This window comes from Mustela nivalis, assembly GCF_964662115.1.
Source record: "Mustela nivalis genome assembly, chromosome: 7".
Taxonomy (NCBI): Eukaryota; Metazoa; Chordata; class Mammalia; order Carnivora; family Mustelidae; genus Mustela; species Mustela nivalis.
The window spans coordinates 90,188,627-90,208,937 of NC_139026.1; the positions used below are offsets into that span (position 1 = coordinate 90,188,627).

General features: G+C 47.0%; 1 protein-coding gene across 1 annotated transcript; it reads right to left on the reverse strand.

Moving 5' to 3' along the window:
* Nucleotides 1–6,822: 6,822 nt before the first annotated feature.
* Nucleotides 6,823–12,390, reverse strand: KRT1 (keratin 1). The gene is made up of 9 exons (XM_082741378.1): nucleotides 11,760–12,390; nucleotides 10,522–10,736; nucleotides 10,157–10,217; nucleotides 9,647–9,742; nucleotides 9,312–9,476; nucleotides 9,054–9,179; nucleotides 8,300–8,520; nucleotides 7,768–7,802; nucleotides 6,823–7,676 (listed from the first exon to the last, which is right to left on the reverse strand). The coding sequence occupies exons 1-9, from the start codon at nucleotides 12,354–12,356 to the stop codon at nucleotides 7,318–7,320; spliced, it is 1,875 nt and encodes a 624-aa protein (XP_082597504.1). The 5' UTR covers nucleotides 12,357–12,390; the 3' UTR covers nucleotides 6,823–7,317.
* Between the last annotated feature and the right edge of the window lie 7,921 nt (nucleotides 12,391–20,311).

Below are 20,311 nucleotides of genomic sequence, written 5' to 3' on the forward strand. Positions count from 1 at the left end.
ATGGGGGAAGGAAGAAGGAGGTCTCAAGGTTAGAAGTGGTTCCATTCATAGCTGACTCTCTCTTGAAGTACCCCTGCCTCAGGAAAGGCCAGTCTACTCATGTATCTCTAGCAGAAATTAACTTGTCATCTCATCTTTCACAGGGTGTCACTGCCAAGTGAGAGCAGGCCTCAATCTCTCCCTTCAACAATGGCTTGGTCCATCTTCAGTGAAAGTGACCGTCATGCCCACCCTCGGTCATCTTTGATCTCCTTTCAAGTCCTTCCTTTGCCTCAGCTCTTGCCCCTGAGTTCACACTAGCTTTTCAGGGAGTCCCTCAAACTTTTCCAAATGCTCAGGATTGAATGCCACACTGTGGCGGCAGGGCGGGGGGGTGGGGTGGGGGGTTGGAGTTCGCTCAAATTACATGATCTTCACCTTCACTACCCCTTGAGAACGACTACCTTGCCATAACTGATCTAGGTCCCATCAATGTGTGTAAACGAGCCTTTACACCAGCAGAGGACACTCTATACTGCTTAGACAGAACTAACAGAGCCTATTGACAGATCGGAAACTGGGCGTGGTGATGAGGGAAGGGTGGGAATAACCCAAGGTGAACCTGGGAAGGTCATAAGTTGACTAAGACGGCTCCATTTTTCTTATAATGGGTGACAGGGAGTGCCACCTTCCCTCCAGCAGATATGGGAGGGGCAACACAGTGACACAGAGCATCCCAGAGCAGCTCGGGTATCCATCCTTCCAACAAACACCAAAACTTGCTGGTGCCACCCAAATGTCTTGTGGGCATCTTTACCCTCCCTTTCATCTGGCACAAGATGCCTGCAAACTACGACTCCAGCAACTTTATAGACCATTTCTCTGGCCTCCTGCTCTAGCCAGCCTATTAGCCATGTCCTCTTCCCAAGGGATGGGGCCAGTAGTGTCCACTTCAACCCTTTCACCTGCCTGAGTCCTGCTCATGTCTAGGCTCTTCTCAATGTGTCGCTCCTTCAGGAACCTTCTGCTCACACTTGACCTCTCTTCCTGGCTGTTTCTTGGACTGCGCTCCTTCTCTCTTGGTTTCCATGACATCACACTCTCATTTCTACTATCCTCCCCAACTGCTCTTGTACACTGTACTGATTTCTCTTTCTTTTCTGTCCTTAGGAAAATGGTCTCAGGAATTTGTTCTTGATTCTTCTCGTTCTCTTCCTTTTTCTTTTAAGGGAGTAAGTTTCTTTAATTGTAAATGAAACAAACTAATGGAAATAGTCACACAAATCAGGATCTATCTCTGAGATGGAGATATAGCTTTTCCACAACGTCTCCCACTCCATGGGTGCATCACACACACACACACACACACACACAGAACAACTGAAAATATATACCTCATATTCTCCAATGGGTGTTCTAAAAATGTCCCAGTTTCCAAGTGTCCTAAAGCAACAGTAATGGCAGCAGCTCTTTCTGCCCACTGGTCCTGTCCTTGTGCTTTAATAAAACTACCTTTTAGCACCAAAAAAAAAAGAAAGAAAGAAAGCAACAGTATTGCCCTAGAAATCTTTCGGAAATATGCTGAGTCATTTTTATGCTGATCGCTGTGATTGGGGGTGGGGTGCAGCTATTGACACTTAGTGAGCATGACCCGGATTATGCTAGACTTCCTGAACAACTTTTGAATGCCCCACCATTTATAATGGCCCAGCCCAGAACCCAGCTCCATGTCACATACTGGTTTTACTGTTTTCTATTCTCAACAACAGAGTTGTTGGAAAATGCAACAGCTGTGTAAATCAAAAGAAGACTATATTTCCTTTTCATGAGAAAGCTTACAGGAATTTTCACCTTTTAGGAAAATTGTGTTGGTCAATGACAAAGTTGCTCACAGTATTTAGATTGCGAGCACAGCAGACCTGCGTCAACCTGCGTTTATAGCTGACTGCACAAATAGAGATTCCATCTGTCGGTGCAAACATCTAATGCTTCATTATGTGTTCTAACACAGTCCTGTCTGAGAAGTTACGGAGTGAAATATAGATGATATGATTACCAGTATTTTCCCTTTTGTGTATCCTTTATATTGCAGTTAAGGCACTGTGTTGATTTGTTTTAATTATATGTGATTGCAAGATTTACCATCTATTCTTTTCTTTTCCTGACAGTAAAAGCATATTGTTTTAATCTTTGTTATAAAACAGAGACTGATACCTTTAGAATAACTGACCTAAAGAAAGAATTTTCCTTTGCAAAGTAAACTCTTATCAATGTCCATAAAGCCCCTGTTAAAATATCCACAGACGTGTTTGATAGAGCCAAGTAGTTGAATGAGACTTCCTCATAGTCCCTCCTAGGGACCGACATTCTAATGAAGACTGTCCTGGAAGGTTATGGTTCCTAAAATTCCATGCAAAGCCATAAGCTCTGGCTCAAGATCATCTTTAGAATTTTCTCTCCCAAGGGCTAAGGCTAGTGAAGACCTTCCCCCAAGGGAGGGAGTGAAGATGGCAGAACTGAGCTAAGCTAAAGTAGGAGCTGAGAGCTTGCAGGCAGAGCTGCTGGGTTCTGCTTTTTCTCCCCCACAGGCACTAAATGATTGTCTGAGGCCTGGAATTGTAGGAGAAGAGGCACTCAGTGTGGGAGAAAGGGAGAAGGTGGGATGGTCATTCTTCTTCAGAGTTGGATGAATCTCAGAATTCTATTAGAGATATGGCCATGTTAAAGCCAAACAGTTATAAAAAGAAACTTTGGCCAGTTTAGAACTTTGGAAGAGTGACCTTCCACAGTGAACTGATGTCTGTGACACTGTGACCATTCAAGGAAGAAGAATGACCCAAAAGGAATTCCAAGGGTCGATGGAATGATTCTGTCCCTCCAGCTGAAATATTAGGAGTGAGACACATGGATCCAGACCCAGAGAAAGGAGCTGGGTGCAGGCAACTTAAGGTAAGGGCAAAAGGCTAAAACTGGCTCATAGACTGTGGCATGTGGGCAGAAGCCACAGCCAAATTCCAAAAGGTTCATCTGTTGAAGAATGTGCGGTTCTGGTGAGGGTTGGGGGAAGGCCGGGGTGGTAGTACCTCTGAGAAAAGAGAATAAATATTTAAGTATATTTTTACTCGCATGTGCATATGCACATACCTTTGGAAGGATTTACAAGAAACTACAGTAGCTCCAGACAAAGGGAACTCGGTGGTAGGGGATAGAAGAATTTTTATCATATGGTTTTACTTATAGATTTCCATCCTTCTGAATACTTCAATAAGTACCTAGCATCAAATTTGCACTGGACTTACCCAAGGATGAAATATGGGGGTCTAAGGGAAGCCTGGGTGGCTCAGTAGGTTAAGTGTCTGCCTTTGGCTCAGGTCACGATCTCAGGCTCTTGGGATCCAGTCCTTCCTTGATACTGCTTCTCCCTCTGCCTGATGCTTCCCCTCTTTGTGTACCTCTTTGTGTACTCTCTCTCTCTGAGAAGGAAGGAAGGAAGGAAGGGAGGGAGGAAGGAAGGAAGGAAGGAAGGTGAAATATAGGAGTCTAAGATTTTGAGAGGTCATCACTAGATCTGGGGGAACTCCACTGTCTTGGCTGGAGAGCCCCTGAAGAATTACATCTAGCCTCATGGACTTTAAATTTTCTCCTTTTTAGCAAGTTCCTCCCATATCTGTTTTTCTTTCCCACTGTGTTTTCTTGGCAATTCTCCCTGTACCCCTTCTTCCTGAGTTATCTCATAGTTTAACTTTCAGATTTTGATGAAGTTTAGTTTATACTGCTAGCCCCAACAATTACATGGAAAGAGTAGAGGCACCTCAAAAAACCTACTCATCATTTCTCCACACTAGCCCTCTTGCTACATTATGTTATTGCCCAAACCAGAGAATTCCTCAACTCTACCCTTTGTGTCACCCATTCCCAACCCACATACCAATCCATTACCAAGTCCTAATAATTTGAATCCTAAATACCTGTGGAATGCAGATCCACATGCTCATTTCAGGCCACCCACCCACCTCTAAGGACCTGAACTTAAGGTGTGAGATTTTGCTGTCTTTTGCCTATACCTTTGCGATCATTCCCTATCAAGTCTTCCTACTCCATTATGGCCCCTTCCAATCTGGTCTGAGTGATTCCTTTAAAACACCCATCTGACCATGCCAGTCTCCTATTAAATTCCTTCACTGGCTCCTTCTCACCTATAATAGCTGTTTCAGCCCCTAAACACTTGGGGGAAAAAAGTGTTTCCATAAGCAGATCTCTCATAAGCAGACCAGATTTCTTATAGGATATTCAGGTACAAGACAAACTGTGGTTCATGCTCAACTTTTACTCCACCAGCAAAACAACCCTTTTGTCCTCTACTATCCCAGTATATAGTAGGTTGCAATAAACCTATAGATCCAAAACCCCACCTGAGAACTTCTGACCCACAAACTAGAGTCCAGAATCCTTTGATGCCTACAAGGAAGGTCCTTTCTGAGTGGATCTAATGAATTCTTCACCCGTATTTCTTGTCACTAACTTCATGCTCCTTCAGATGATCAAACACTTCATGTAATTTCATTCTTCCATGTCATTACCCATATTATTTCTTCTGTCTGGAGTGTCCTTCTCTGCCTTGTCTGCCCAACAAACTCCTGTTTATCTACTAAAACCCTGTTGTGCATCCCTTCAGTATGTACCATTTCTAGATCTTCTATGTGTTTTTATCATCGCATGTTTTGGGTGCATTGTAACAGCACATTTGCATACAACCCATCACCCAAGCCCTCTGAGATCTTTAACAGCAAGAGCTGTGTCTTGCTCATCATAGTATCCCTGAACTTATGAACTTGTCCCTGATACATAGTATGAGTGCAGAACTGTATGTTGCACAGAATGGAAGCCCAGATATTTCCTCTGCTATCTTTCTAGTACTAATGCATTTTCACACATATTATTCAATTTAGTTTTTCATTATATACTGACCTACACATGGTTTTCATTTAGTCCTGTGACCTGACAGGTTTTATTAAGTCTTGCTGTAAATTGTAGGATCTGTGTTTCATGTCTGAACTTACTAAGAAAATCCAAGTCCAAACAAGGTCAACAAGGGTTTCTCTGATGTGAAATGTAACTGAGGAAAGTTATAATGTAAGAAAGAAGTGAGAAAATGCGTGCCCGAGTACTAGAACATTCTCATTGGTTCGTTCACACAGTAGTATTCTAAGCAGCAGTATTCTAGTATCTAGTGCCCCAGAATTCTTCTCTCCCATGGAGGAAAGTAAGCCATCTACTTCAAGTCCACTCAAATCCCATTGTTCTAAATCAACAAGCACCAAGCCACCTATTCTGACTAACTCAGTTTCCTAAGTGTCTTGTTAACAGGATGGGGAGCTCTGGTATTTCAGTCACTGAATATATCACTAACTAGTACATGGACATTATGGTTTACACATCCATTGCTTATGTGTTTGGTTCACAAATATTAGTCCACTAGGAGGAAACTCAAATTGGGTATATTAACAAAATCAATTCAACATCCCTACCAAGCTGTCACTGGGTCACAGTGACCCTGCCAAGGCACTTATTTCCTTAGTGCCCTCAGCAGCCAGCTGTCCTCTACTTCTCTGTCACTCTCTTTTCATTCCATTTAACCACTTCTATATAACATATTCACAATTCACAAAACATTTCACATTATGTATCCTATCCTCTTGATGTCCAGAAACAAATTGTCTCATCCTCATTTAACCTACAAGACAAGGGAAGTTCAGAATGGCCAACTGATTTGTTCAAGGAGCCACACATCCAGTGAGCTGTGGATTATTTTCTTTAGCCCACCCCTTAAATACCACAGTAGCTTAAACACAGTTTCTCTGAATTGAAGACTGTTCTTTTTCACATCAGTTCAGACAGGACTGGAGACGAGAGATATAGCTCACCAGGTTGTATTTACATTATACTCTTGTTGACATATACTCTCTTTATTCCCCTCAATTCTGCTTGACACTGGAGCTAGGAAGACTTTTGTTAACTGGAAGTTAATAGAATTGATCTCTAGGAAAGTTGACTTTTTCATGATCATAGAACCCCTTAGAAGCTGATGTTCATTGGTCTTTAGAGCAAGCATCTACTGAGCTATCTAGAGAGCAACAAGATATGTTATGGTAGCCAGATCAGCAGCAGCAACATTACAATCAAAATGGCACTCGCTGTGTGCTTATAGCTTGTAAATGGGGTAGTAAGATCCAAACCCAAGCAAATCTGAGTCCAAATGCCCATGCTTCTGATCACTATGCCTTCCTGTTGAATTACTTCACAAGTACGAGCTATATGTGTACAACTGAACTTCTTAAATTGAACAGATCTTTAGGTAGGTATCTGAAAGAGAAGAAATTGATATCTAGCTATTCATTACCACTTTTGGTTCTTGAACTCCCTAGCGAAAGTCTGCATTCTAGCTGTAGCAGCTGTTGATCCTGTGTTATCCACACCCCTCTCATCACCAACTATTCCACATAACAATTACTCTTTCACACTATACTTTCCTTTCTTCTCAATACCAAACTCCTCCTTCCCAAACTGCCTGTTCACTGTCCTTTCCAAGAAACACTTCTCAGATTAATACCTCGGTCTCTCCATTTCTCTATGACATCTGCACACTCTGGGAAAGAGTGTGTTGTATTTAACTATCAAATGCTTAAAGATGAATGGTATCTGACCAGCGTCCCCATCTTGCCCATCATTTTCATATGTTCCAACTCCCCCATATGCCATATGGCTCTAAGGTCTTCTTTCCCTTCCACAAAGCACCACACAGGACAGAGAGTGCCATCAACAAAGGAGATTGAGACTCGTAGAGAATTTCAAAATGCAGTTTATTGCAGCAATACAAGGAAGGGGGGAGTTTAAGACCTCTCCACAAAAGACAATCAACTTGCTCACACCTTATATACAAAACCAAAGCAGCACAGAGCTTGCTCCAAGAACTAGGATACTAAGGAGTGTCTAGGGCATGTGCTCCATGTACAACAAAGAAGCCATGGTTCTAACCATCCCTCATCTGGCTGACTTAAGGAGATGCTTTGAAATGTAATGTGTGTAGTGGTCATTGCTAGACTGTTTCTTGGGTAAAGCACAAAGCAGGGTCACAGCCAGAGGGACTGAGATTGCCACTGATCTAAAAACTTATTTGGGAAGCAGAGAAGAAAGGAAAGAGCTGGGGAACTAGGGTGAACTAGGGTGTAACTAATGATAGCTCTTTTCTCCAGTGAGGTTGGGGCAACTGCCCTTGGTCTTGCCAAGCATATTTGGTAGTGATGGAGAGGGAGAGCTAACATGTTAGAGGACACCTCTTTATCTGACAGCTCTGGAATAGCTGGTGGAAACAAACTTCACGCTGGAACTGCCACTAGAGGTCTTGGTACCCCCAGAGCTGGATCCCCGACCTCCGGAGCTCCCGCCGCCAGAACCCCAGCTGCCGCCTCTGTGGCCTCCACTGCTGCTACCGGAGCCGTAGCCTCCGCCGCCGCCGCCTCCAGAACCATAGCTGCCGCCGCCACCACCTCCAGAGCCGTAACTGCTACCTCCGGAGCCGTAACTGCCACCTCCAGAACCATAGCCGCCACCGCTGCCGCCGCCGCCGCCGCCGGAGCCGAAGCCACCGCCTCCTCGGCTGCTACCTCCACTGATGGTGGTGTGGCTGGTGTTCACAGCTGCAAGGGGACAGTCAGTTATCGTCAGCCCCACTCCCTCTCCAGCCCAGCAAAACCTTCACATGCCCCTGAGAAAGCAGCTGGTACTTACACACGCTCACGTTCGGGGTACACTCTCCGGACATCCTGTAGGAGGAAAAAGCAAGTCTCGCATGATTCCTTAGCCGCACAAACCCTCTCAGCAGGGGCAGAGACTCTCCCCATTTGGGACTCCTCCTACCCACTTGATCTGAAACCCAATCCAGTGCCCTCGGGATCCCAAACTGCTGCCATTTTCTCAGCGTGAACACAAACAGGAAGAAATCACCATAGAAAATAGACAAGAGTCTTGCAGAGAGTGCAAATTAACAGTGCCATTGACCTTCAGGCCAGATGACGTCTGAACCCTCCTAGATGGAGAATAAATTATTCCTTCTCAAAGCACTTCATACAGATGCTCTAGCCCTCCAAACAAGGTTGGGGTCCCAAAATGAGGCCTCATCTTTCCTCCTGAACCCAGTATCTTTCCTCTCCCCACACCCAAGACAAGCTGCAGTCCCTCGGCTGCATGCTGGATGGCAGTCAGCCTACAAGGGAAGAAGCACCATAAGAAATGGCCAAAGTGCCCAGGGTTCTGTCCTCACCTGCTTTCCTCTCCCTCCAGAAGGGTTCTGTAGGTGGCGATCTCCATATCCAAGGCCAGTTTGGTGTTCATCAGCTCTTGGTAGTCACGCAGCAGGCGGGCCATGTCCTCCTTGGCCTTCTGCAGGGCGTCCTCCAGCTCGGCCAGCTTACCCTGGGCATCTTTAAGGGCATTCTCACCACGCTGCTCGGCATCGCTGATGGACTGCTGCAGCGCAGAGATCTGAGAGAGGAGAAGCTCACATGTCACTCACTCTCTTATCACCTAATCCCACCCTGGGCGCCTCAGTGAGGCTGGTACTCTCAGTCCAACAGAATCACAACAGTTTTAAGTCCACTTATGGCTCTAGTTAACACATCACTGCCTCTGGATAGCTAGTCACTGAGTTGACTTCCATAAAAGTCCTTAAAGGGAATACAGAGCAGCCTCTCCTGGCCCTGACTTGAGGCTTCTCCACCCTTTCTCCCTTTTCCTAAATGTCTACCCCGAAACCTCCTGACCACCTTTCCTCTCATTCACCAAGTCTTTGCCTCATGGGCTAGATCACTCATGACCATCACATCCATTTCTCTGCTAGGTCATTTTCACAAGTTTCCCTAAAGAGAACTCAGCATGAAGACTGAATTGTGAAGACCAGAATAATCACCAAAGGCTTGGAATGGACTATAAGATTCTACACTAGAAAAGTGTCCTCCAGTTACCTGAGCCTCCCTCCCCAATGCCATATAGATATAGCTGAAGGAGGGAACAAATACCTGCTTCTTGACACTATCAATTTCAGATCGCAGTCTCTGGGCCACCCGATTCAGCTCTGAAATCTCCATCTTTGTACTCTTCAGATTGTCCCCATGTTTGCCAGCAGTTATCTGGAGCTCTTCATACTAAAGATGGTAGATCAAGTCAATTAGATGTGGCAGCACATACCATGGCTCACACAGAGAAATATAAGAGAAGACACAGGACAGCAAGACAAGACATTTCAGGAAAACTGGCTAGACATTCGGCTCATTCACCTTGGTCTGGTACAGGGCCTCAGCCTCAGCCTTGCTCTTCTGGGCAATCTCCTCATACTGCGCTTTGACCTCAGCGATGATACTGTCCAGGTCCAGGCTGCGGTTGTTGTCCATGGACAGGATGACATTTGTTTCACTGATTTGAGTCTGCATCTGGGACAACTCCTGCAAGACACAACAGCTCAATGACTTAGAACGTTAAAACAAAACACAGCTTAGACAGAGGGAGGAGGAGTCAGGAAATGGAAGATATATCTTTGTTCTTCTGGATAGTGATGGGCACAGGTTCAGAGGCTCTACATTTGGGTAAATGTGGTCAAAAACAAAGGACTTACTGCCTGGTAGAGTGCAGTGAGGAAATCAATTTCCTGCTGCAAGTTGTCAACTTTGGCCTGAAGGTCCACCTTAGTCATATAAGCAGCATCCACATCCTAGAGGAACAATGGACATCACAAAATCATGTTTTTCCCAGGATGAGTCCCTCTCACCAGCTGTGAGGGGCTTTTCCAGTAGAACAAACATTTGGAGTCTCCTCCACATCTTTCTACACTAGGCAGATCACAATCCCTAGACTGCCCCACCCCTTGGAATCACAATCACAGGACAGCTCATCTGAGCTGCTAAGAACTTGCCTCCCCACCTTCTCTGTGAAGGGCTGAGAGAACTAGAGAAGCAAAGGGCCTGGAAAAGCCTAGGTCCATGATAATATGGGGGGGGGGCTCTATTCATCTATTCATCAGGCCCCCACCAGGTTCTCCACATCATGACCTCCTTCTACTTAGTAATTGGAGACTCTTTTCTCTTCTTTATTTCAGATGTGAGGTCCATCCCACAGATTTGCTCACCTTCTTGATGGTCACAAATTCATTTTCTGCATTTGTCCGCTTGTTGATCTCATCCTCATACCTGCAAGGAAATCAGAGGGATTTGGATATTTGGAGAAGGTGAGATCTGAAGTTCAGCCTCCCCAACTGAGATTGGCATCACCTGTCATTGCCTCCTGTAGCCTAGGACAGCTTGGTCACCCTGTCCTTTGGAGCAACCAAACTTCTAAGCTATTTCCAACTTCTGAGAAGAGGAAGAATTCTAAAAATGCTAAATTAATTGGTCTCTAACCTAAGAAAATATATCACTGCATACTCTCTTAGCTTAAGACTCGTAGTCTTAACTTGCCACTTTCTGGAAGGATTGCTTGGTCAGTCTTCCTTACTTGTTCCGGTAATCTTCCACCAGGTCTTGCATGTTCTTCAATTCTGAATCCATCCGAGATTGGTCACTCTTCAGTTGGTCCACTCTCCTTCTAAGATTGTTGATGTAGGACTCAAAGTAGGGCTCTAAGTTGTGGGTCCGAGTGGAGGTGTCTACCTGCTGCAGCAGCTCCCATTTTGTTTGCAGCACCTGGTTCTGCTGCTCCAGGAACCGCACCTGAGAACACGAGCCCCCGTTACCAACTGGTGTAGAAATGGAGTCCGCCGGCCACTGAGAGCCATAGGCAACCACAGTGAGACCCATGCCTTGTTTGAAAAGAACTTGTTTTTTCAAGTCCTGTTTTCCTGGCCACAGCAGTGAAATAGGAAGAAAATCAAGTTCGCATCATTTTTTGGTACAACATCTAACTCGCTGTGAATTCACAGAAGCTTTAATTTCCCTGAGAAGGGTAATTACTATACTGTCACAGCTGGAACTTTTGAAAGGAGTAACTAGACAGATACCAGACAGCAAACCCCTGTATAAAATTACTGCAATTATACTTGAAATAGATACATGATATTTAAGAGATTTGCCTTTCCACTTTTTTTAGGTAGATTGCCACAAACATTGGTACGCATTCCATAAATATTCGCACTTTCAGAGGGATGATGGGGAAATCCAAAATGGAATTTGAAATCTATTGTGGATAACTTTGAGTTGACATGATTGATGATTAAGCAAAAAATAAGAAATGGTTTACATATTTTTCCAGAGGTATACTCAGAATATCAGTATTTTGAAAAACTGCTACGAATGTAACATTTTTAGAGGGCAGAGCTCCCTGCCTAAAAGCAAAAGATGTTTGGTGCTACTTACTACATCCTTTCTACTACAATATCACAGTGCACTCTATTCACCCTCAACTCCCTTTAGGAAGACTTTTCCAGAGCTCCCATTTGCCCCCTAGAAAGCTGAGTTAGCCCCATTTCTATTTCCTTCATTCACCATATGTTAAGTAAGCCCCAATTCAGCTCAAGAACTGAATAAGAAGACACTTCAAGGTGATGTCATATTGACCCACAGACTTCTTTGTTCAAGAGAGAGTTTAGTCATTAGAATCATTCACAAGAATACTTCTAACGTATCTCCTAGAAGACAATTCTACGAAATCCCCAAACAGAAACTTGAGGCTAAACCCCAAGGGATCTGAAATGGACCAAGAGCAGTCCTCCCCATGCACTGAGGAGATAAACTCACCTTGTCAATGAAGGAGGCAAACTGGTTGTTGAGCGACTTGATTTGCTCCCTTTCTCGAGTCTTTACTTTTTGGATCTCGGGGTCAATCTCCACATTAAGGGGTTGCAGAAGGCTCTGGTTGATGGTGACTTCCTGTATGCCACCAGGGGGGCAGACAGGCCCAAAACTACCTCCACCAAAACCACCTCCACCAAAACCACCTCCACCAAAGCCACCACCCCCAAAGCCACTACCCCCAAAGCCACCACCCCCAAAGCCACCACCACCATAACCACCACCAAAGCCACCACCTCCGAAGCCACCACCACCAAAGCCACCACCACCATAACCACTCCCAAAGCCACCACGTCCACCTCCTCTGGCCACACTTATGGAGATACTTTTACTGCCACCAAGGTTGACAAGGCTGCGACTTCCAAAACCACCACCGCCACCACCGCCTCCACATCTTCCCCCTGAAAATCTCCCGCCACCTCCCCCACTGTGGCGCACAGAGCTGCTAGTGCTCCTGCGTTGGAAGCTGACCACTCCGGCAGAGCCAGAGCTAAAGCCCCCTCCGCTCCGGAACCCGGACCTAGAACTGAAGTGTCGACTCATGCTGCCTTGGAGAGAGTTGGAGCAAAGTCGGGAAAGGAAAGGAGCTCACACTCCTCTACCCCAAGCACAGAAACTGTCCCTTATATACCAGGAGCACATCTGGGCTTGGTCCTCGAGTCAGCGGGACGCAGAGCCTGTCAAGGGTTTGGCTTGCCTGCAGCCATACAAGATTTTTACGAGCCTCAACAATACGATAAACACTACACACCTAGCTCCCAGGATAGCTCTCAAAATTGCTGTGCGTGCAAGATCAATCGTGTGGTAATCATTTTATCAGACAAAATCTCCCTTCAAGTGCTGTGACCTTGGGAAAACAGGACCCTGCATCTGCCACCTGGTGCTTCTTGGTAGGATTTCATAACCTCCTGTCACAGAGATATGTATATTCCTGCTCTTGCCTTTGCCCTTGTAAGCTGCGAAGTGCACTGTCCCCTCAAGCCTGGCAGGTGCAACTCCTCACGCTCAAATCGGCAGAGGAACTCTCTGGCCCATATCTATGATGACTCTCTAGAGCCCAGAGCTCACCAAGTCATATGTCTGGACCCCAAATAAGAGCTTTAATAAGTGAAAAACTCAAACAACTTATTTCTATTACATAGGCTTTAGTATTATAGGAAGAGACACTAGCAGAGAACAGGATGGATGGGCAGGTGTTCTAGAAGGGCCAGACGGAAAGACATGCTCTTTCTGAGTTTGCCAGTTGTTCTTTTTCCTCAGACACAAGCTGGGGCAGGAGACAGAGACACCAGCAAAGGAAATTGGTGCAAACAGAGGGCACAAAGATGCCCATGGAAAAGCTTAGAGAGCTGGGAGGTAACCAGTAGAACCTATTCCATACATTTTGTAAAGCCAAGGGGTAGAGGTGAGGCTTCACAGGGGCTTAGGGAACAACAATGGGTAATGTGGAGAGATGACTGTAGACTTGGAAGAGAGGACAACGATGTGCGTCTGGAAAGCCTGATCCGAGAAGTGAACACTATTTCTGGACAATTGTAATGGCCATAGTAACAGGCACGATACTAGCTAAGATGTGTGAAAAAACAAGCACAGTACCAGACCCTGTTCTACAGCTTTTACATGTATTCACCTATTTCATTTTTACAACTCTGAGACAGATGCTATTATGCTGCCCGGTTTTAACATGGGGAAACTGAGGCACTGAAGCTCAAGTTTACAAAGGCAGTAAAAGGGCATGGAGGGGACTTGAACTGAGGATGTTGAGTGACAGTGTGCAGAATCTTCTAACCAGCAGTGTTGTATGACACCACGTGATGATTTTGGGGTGTGCTGGCTGCTGCATGTAAAGCCAGACGACACAGCCAGCTTCCCACCTCAGAGAGCTTCAAAGGCAAGAGGCCCGTACCATCCCTTCAAGTCCTTAGTCCCAGGCATATGCAAGCACTTGCAAAGCACCTCAACTCACTCACAGAAGGGGAGATCACAGGCACAGAGTTCAGTGGGGAGGTTTCACTTCTATCCAAGTGCAAGAGTGTCCAACTGCATACTCCCGGAGGAGTACCCCTTGATCAATCTTAATGAACAGAAGTGAGTGGGGTTGAGACGGGGAACGACCTGAACCCCACATAGACTTCCATTCTGCGAGTCTTTAGAAGTCCAGCCTACTGCCCACCCTTCCACATGAACACAGAACTGAAGAGTCGGTGAGAAGCCAGCGCTAAGTCCAGCCAGCTCTGCGCAGCTCTGAGTGGTAAATCACAGGCCTGTGCAGAAAGTCCTCACTGTGGAATATAAACTATGGGGAGAAGGGGGGGGGGGTGTCCTGTGAAGACCCTCCAGCCAGGGCCCTGTGTTCCTAAAGCAACACAGCTACATGTCAGTCCTCCCCAGCCTGTACCTCACTGCTGAGTCTTGTCCCTCCTCTTTTCCCAGTTTTTGCGCACACTGGTCTCCAGAAGGTGCCCTTCACTTCTCCACTGATCTCCCTCTTGCGCCCCATCTTTGTGACTCTGTAGTCTGGGACTCGGTCCTAACACTAACATCCGTGGGCTGCTAAACCAGCCATTTGTCTGAAGAATGAGTAATTCAGATCCTGTTCCCAACTAGGAGTAATGGGACCTGGGACGGTCTTGGCATGGTAATGACTGTTGCCTAACCATCTCCTGACAGGCAATCAAAATTCTTTTTGTTAAGCATACTCCCCTGGGAGACACGTCGCCCTACACATTGATTCCTTCCAGCAGTTTGGAGGGGTGTGCGCCTGGGTATGCAAGCGTGTGTGTGAGTGTGTGTGTGTGTGTGTGCATGTGTGTGTTTATTCTCTCAACTTTGCCAGCCAACAAAAGATCTCTCAGGGGCCCGTGCTCCCATCCCCAAACTGAGAAACTGACACTGGAAGAAAAGAGGTGGACAGGCATTTGCTAGACAATTGACAGAGCTGCAAAACTGACTGTAGGGGGTACCATGAGGAGGGAAAGTTGGAGGGAAAAGAAGAAATGAGAAGGCATAAACATCACCATCAGCAGACACTTGTGCACTTCGCCTGACCGAGGAAATACACCAACACCACCCCACGGGAGCGGCGAGAATGAAGCAGTCAAACTGTTTGGACCCATTTTACAAAGTGGAGAACCGAGGTGCAGGGAGGTGAGGGGACTTGCTTAGACACTCCAGCCCAGAAAACACACATCTGGGACTAGAACCCTAGTTCCCTGGTTTTAGTTCAAGTGTTCTTCTAAACCTGAGAAGGGGCGCAAGGACGGGCAAGTGGAACGGTGTCCAGCAATCACAGCATGTTCCCATCTTCAGGGACTCAAAGACCACACCATCTAAGCCACCAATCAAACAAGGTTCCTTGCCCTCCCTTTTCCCTGAGAAGGCCGACTCAAAGAGGTCAAAAAATGTGTCTAAGTCGTGTAGTTCGTTCCTGGGAATTGTCCAGTTTCTGAATTAAACTTCTATTCTGTTCCCACCGCTCACTTTTTTGGGACCCCAGCAGGACTGGAAGCCGCCATGTCACCAGCCGTTCCAGCTCGTCCTTCCCTGCCATGTCCCCAGGACTGTGGTGAACATGTGGAGATATTAAAAAGTAGACATGGGAGAAAGGTGTGAGCCACTCACCCTTCTTCTGGCTTTCTTTCAGGCCCTGCACTTAAAGAGAGCATGAAAAAGGAGAGAGGCACCCACACCCACAGACACCGACTACATGCTAGGAGCCATACATATCTCATCTAAAGATCACCCAAGGTCCTCACAGTGGTCACTAAGATTAGCTTCATTTTAAAGAAGAGGCAGCTTAGGTCCATGGAGGCTTAAAGACATGCACCCAAGCTGACAAGCCAAGCCTGTCAAAGTGTGAGAACATGCCTGCCGCCATCCCAAAGACCTCCTCATGTCATGCCCCCCCCCACAGCCTACAGCTTTCTTGCCACCCCCTCGCAGAGCCTCACACCTTGACCTTTCCACTCCTGTGCTTTGTCCAAACCAATCAACTCTCTTCCCTCTTCCTTTGCTCCTCTCCATCTGCCAAACCCACTCACACTCTTCTCCCCCCAGTGGGCCATGCAGCCTGTCAGTGACCCACTTCAAACTTCTACTCGTAGGCAAGCTCTGGGGCACCCACAATCGCAATTCCTAAGCATTTGGACCTGAATCAGAATTTGTCCATCAGGCCTTGAGAGCAAATGTCTCCATCTCCCCTGCTCTGCCAGGCAGTGGACAAAGCCCACTGTTCCAGGAGTTTTCCTTGATTAAAAGCACTCGGCTTCTCCATTGGTTTCTTTTTCTCAGCTCAGTTGCTGCCAGATTCAAGTGCATAGTCACATGTGTATGTATGTGTGTTTGCTAGTCCCTCCATTGTTCTGGAAGGCTTTGAAAGCAAAACTTTCAAGTCCTCTGGGTTTTTGGGTGCCCTCCTTACACCCCCACTTGCTCCAGCCTCCCACGCAATCCCCTCACTTGAAAGGTACCCCATCCATGCTGGATATCAGAGTGCCAGAGCACCTCCAATCTCGAGGACACACACACACCCTGGAACTGATCACTGGGATGAAGCTGCCACAGGTAGGCTGTGGCCATGGGCAGGGTCAGGGGTGGTGATGTTTTGATAGCTTTTTGCAGGGACTAAGAAAAAAGTTGAAGAAAGACATGCAATGACAAGTCACCCAGCCCCACGGGACTCCACCAGGGACGTAAGAGAAGGAAATTTCAGGGGAGTGGGGAAAGCTGAAGGCTGGGGGGCATGAAGGAGAGCCACAGACAATGGGGAGGCGGGGTGAGATGTGGAAAGCTGGCAGCCAGCAGAGGAGGGGCCGAGGCTTTTTAGGCAGGAAGGAGAGGTGCTCAACTGGGGCAGCCTGCTCAGGACAGACAGCAGGGAAGGAGGCCCCCAGTGGCTTGCTAGCAGTGCTGGAGCAGAATAAAGACCAGAAAGGAGGAAGCCAAGATGGGCACATAGGAGAGGAGAGGTGGAGGTTGTCTGAGCCAAGGAGTTAGCCAGAGACCTGCTCCTGACTGCACATCTCTAGCTGTGTGACTCTGGGTAGGTCCCTTGCCCTCTCTGAGCCTGAGTTTCCTCATCTAAAAGAGGGACTGCATCTACCTTAGAGGGAAACCGAAGTGTAGGAGATGCTAGATAGAGAGAACAGGAAGGATTCTCTCTCACTATTGCATTTGGAAGGCTCCAGAGATGATATAACTATCAGGAAAAGCTTTGAAACAAGCCCCTGTTTCACTGGAAACTCAAAAGACCCAGAAAGGCAGCTTAAGTTCTTGCGATGAAGTCATCTTGTGGGTGAAAGCCTTGGGGGAGGAGGCTGTTAAGTCTATAACAGGGAAGCTAAGGGCCCAACACACACAGGATGGAATGCTGAGTGCACCTGCACCCGAAGGGGGCTAGGCAGCTGGGAATTACTGTCACTGTGGAATACTTGCTCTGCAGGGTGGGGACAAATCCCATGGCTGAGCATGCCCGAACAGGTGTGGAAGCCAGAACACACCCTGGGAGCCCCCAGAAGCCTTTCCAGCCCGGCACTGGGACATTCAGAACCAGTCTTCCATGCTCAAGTACCTCCCAGCATCCCAAGTTCCCAGCTCAGTCTTCAACAGAGTGTTGACCAACCTGAAGACACAGTTTCCTGGACTGATTGGAAAGCTGATAAAACCAGGGCAGCAGGTCCAACCAAATGATGGGAGTTACACTGAGCTTGAAGAGGGCCTATTGGAGCACATGGCTCATAATTGGAAGATGCATTCTGGGCCAAAGGTCCAGCAATGGAGGGAGAAGCAACGTTCTTCACAGGCTTCCTGATATCGAGGACTCTCTCAGCCCAGAAACGTACACCTTGTCCAAGGTCAGACAGAGTTAGAATTTTATTGAGCCAATGCTTGCTCCTCCTGTCATCGGTTCCTAGACTATAATCTATGTAGATGAGAAGCTGGTGGAATTAAATTTAGATTCTCAGAGTGCCCTGCCCTGTTCCAGACTCTCAGCGTGAGAAGCAGCTGGCAAACTCTCCCTGGGAGTGGCCTCCTGCCCTCTTCTGTGTTCCCTCTGGCCCGCCCCTCTGGTTCTTAGTGGTTAGGCTTGCTTGACTCTCCCTCTGAGTATCAGCGCTGTGGGAATAGCACTACCCAGGAGCAGGGATGGAATGCTTCCTGGTCCCTGGAAGGACCACAGGTGTTCCCCCCAGACCTCCCCCAGGGCCCATGAGAATCAGAGATACCACATGTGGATGCATTTTGTACATGGTTAGAGGGCTATGGAATGGCTGCTTGTTGTACTGGGGTGAGCTACAGTGAGAGGTATTTGCTCCTAATGGGATCTCATTGCCTTTAACAAGAATATTGTTTATACCAGGAAGCCTCCTCTGGCATCTTTTAGTGCTAGCCCCCTTGCTCAGGCCCAGAACATGACACTGAGGCTCTCCTTGGAGTCTCCTTGGACTTCCTTGGCTATCTCCTCTCTCCTTGCCCTACATTTCTCATGCCCTGACCCTATGGAATCTCTGTTCAAATATTCTAGGATTCAGGCACATGGTTCCCTCCATCTGTCCCATAGTTCTCCATCATTGAGAAGGTCAAAGTTTCTGAAGAGAAAGACCAGGGCCATGTGTTTTGGAACAATCCCAGTTACTGCCCAGAAGGAGAAAGGTGGGTGAGAAGACCTCTGATCCACCTTGCTGTGTGTTTTGATCCAGAGCTAGCTTGGATTCCTTAAGCACATCATATGCACATGCATGTTCCCAGGGAGCATCAATCCACACCCTGGACTAGGTCTGGTAGTGTCAGAAGACTTGGGTTCATTTCACAATCCTTGGCCCTGGGGCCTCTCCATGACTTGATCCTTCCTTGGCATCTGAGCTTAATTTCCCCCAATGTGAAATTCCTTTTTTTTTTTTTTTTTTTCAGGATCCATCACATGAACTCTTAGGGCAGCAGAGGGATGAATGGCCACTGCACACATCTTCCCACATGTCCTTCAGTCCCTCCCTCAACCTCCTGCCAGTTAGTTAGTTAACCTCTGCTGGAAATGTGCCAATTCCTCATGCCTCTCCCATCTCAGGATCAATAAAAGTTGCTTCTTATCCTGGGCCAAATCTGCTGCGGTTCCTACCTATCCATCTGGGTCATCAGCTGGGGTCAACCCTTCTTTGCAGGGAAGCTCATCATATCTTTGCAATTAACTGTCACATCTCTTCCCAAAGACATCCAGGGCCTTCCACCATCCCCCTTTGGCCAGGGTTTTGGTCACCCACTGTCACCACAATGGCCACTGGCATCTGAATGGACTCCTCTTAAGTAATGTCCTCAGAGTGATCAGACTACAGAAGAGCTAAAGTGGATTCGGAACACTACAATCTTCCTGATCCCCACACCCATCCCCAGTGGCCACCAACAGCTGTTGGTTCATGTGCTGTCACTGTTGGCGGCTGAACACTCTACATCAAATCATGTTTACGCCCACTGCTGTTTTCTCTTGTGGCATGGCTTCTCTCTAAGTCCTCTCTCCTTCCCTTCAGACAGCTCGTGGCATGGCTTCTCTCTAAGTCCTCTCTCCTTCCCTTCAGACAGCTCGTCTGCCCATCTCTCCTTTCCCAGCCTATTCCCCCACAGGGCCATGGCCAAGGTGCGACGAGGAGAAACCTCTCAGAGAGCAGGTAGGGGTGTGCGTGGGAACACACTGTCTTATCAGTATGGGCTGCAGCCATATTTGAATGAATCCCATATCCAAACTGCCATCTGTACTCCTTCAGGGAAGGAGAAAGTAGGTCACGTCTTTTATGTGACTTCTTTACACAGACTCAAAATATCACATAGGATAAAGTGGTAGCTTAATTTGCTCCATTCTTGAATATTGGCATCTGTGTTTTTCCCAGAGGCATGGATTCCAGAAACCCTGCCCAGGACCCCCACTGGGTGAATGGGTTCAGTCTTTTATCTTCTGAACTCATGTCTCCTGGAAAGCCACCCTCTCTCATTCACACACATTCACTCTCTCTTACCTTTGAGTCTCTAGAACACTAATCCCCTGTCTGAAGGGCCCTTCCCTCAGTCCCTGCCCACACCTACTTCTGCTCTGTTCCCCAGTCCCATTCCACATTCTAGCCTAGGAGAGCCAAGTTCGGGGGCCAACTTCTCTTCCCCAGCATTGGCACCTATGGCAGGTCCCACCACTCCTGCAATGAAGGCTCTGCCTGTGACCACAGGACAGACCTTGCTTCCACCTTCAGACTAAAAGGTCCACAGGGACACATTGCTCTGATTTCTCCTCTTTCTGAACTCTCCCCTTTTCCATATCCTAACGTTTAGATTGTGAGTACCTGAAGATTCAGAAACATGTTTAGTCAATACTGCACTCCCAGGGCTAAGGCCACCGCCTGGCACACAGCAGGAGCTGAATAAATGTGTAAGTGACTTTGGAATGAACAGCCACTTTAAGCACTAGTAAGATTATGTCTGCGAGGTCTTTTAAGATCATGTGTTACTCATTTAATAAA

Coding starts and splice junctions, on each gene's coding strand:
- KRT1 (XM_082741378.1), bottom strand. CDS start 12,356: ATGAGTCGACACTTCAGTTCTAGGTCCGGGTTCCGGAGCGGAGGGGGC. Junction 10,737..11,759: donor TTGCCTCCTTCATTGACAAG/GTGAGTTTATCT, acceptor TCGTGTTCTCAG/GTGCGGTTCCTGGAGCAGCA. Junction 10,218..10,521: donor GTGGAAGATTACCGGAACAA/GTAAGGAAGACT, acceptor ATTTCCTTGCAG/GTATGAGGATGAGATCAACA.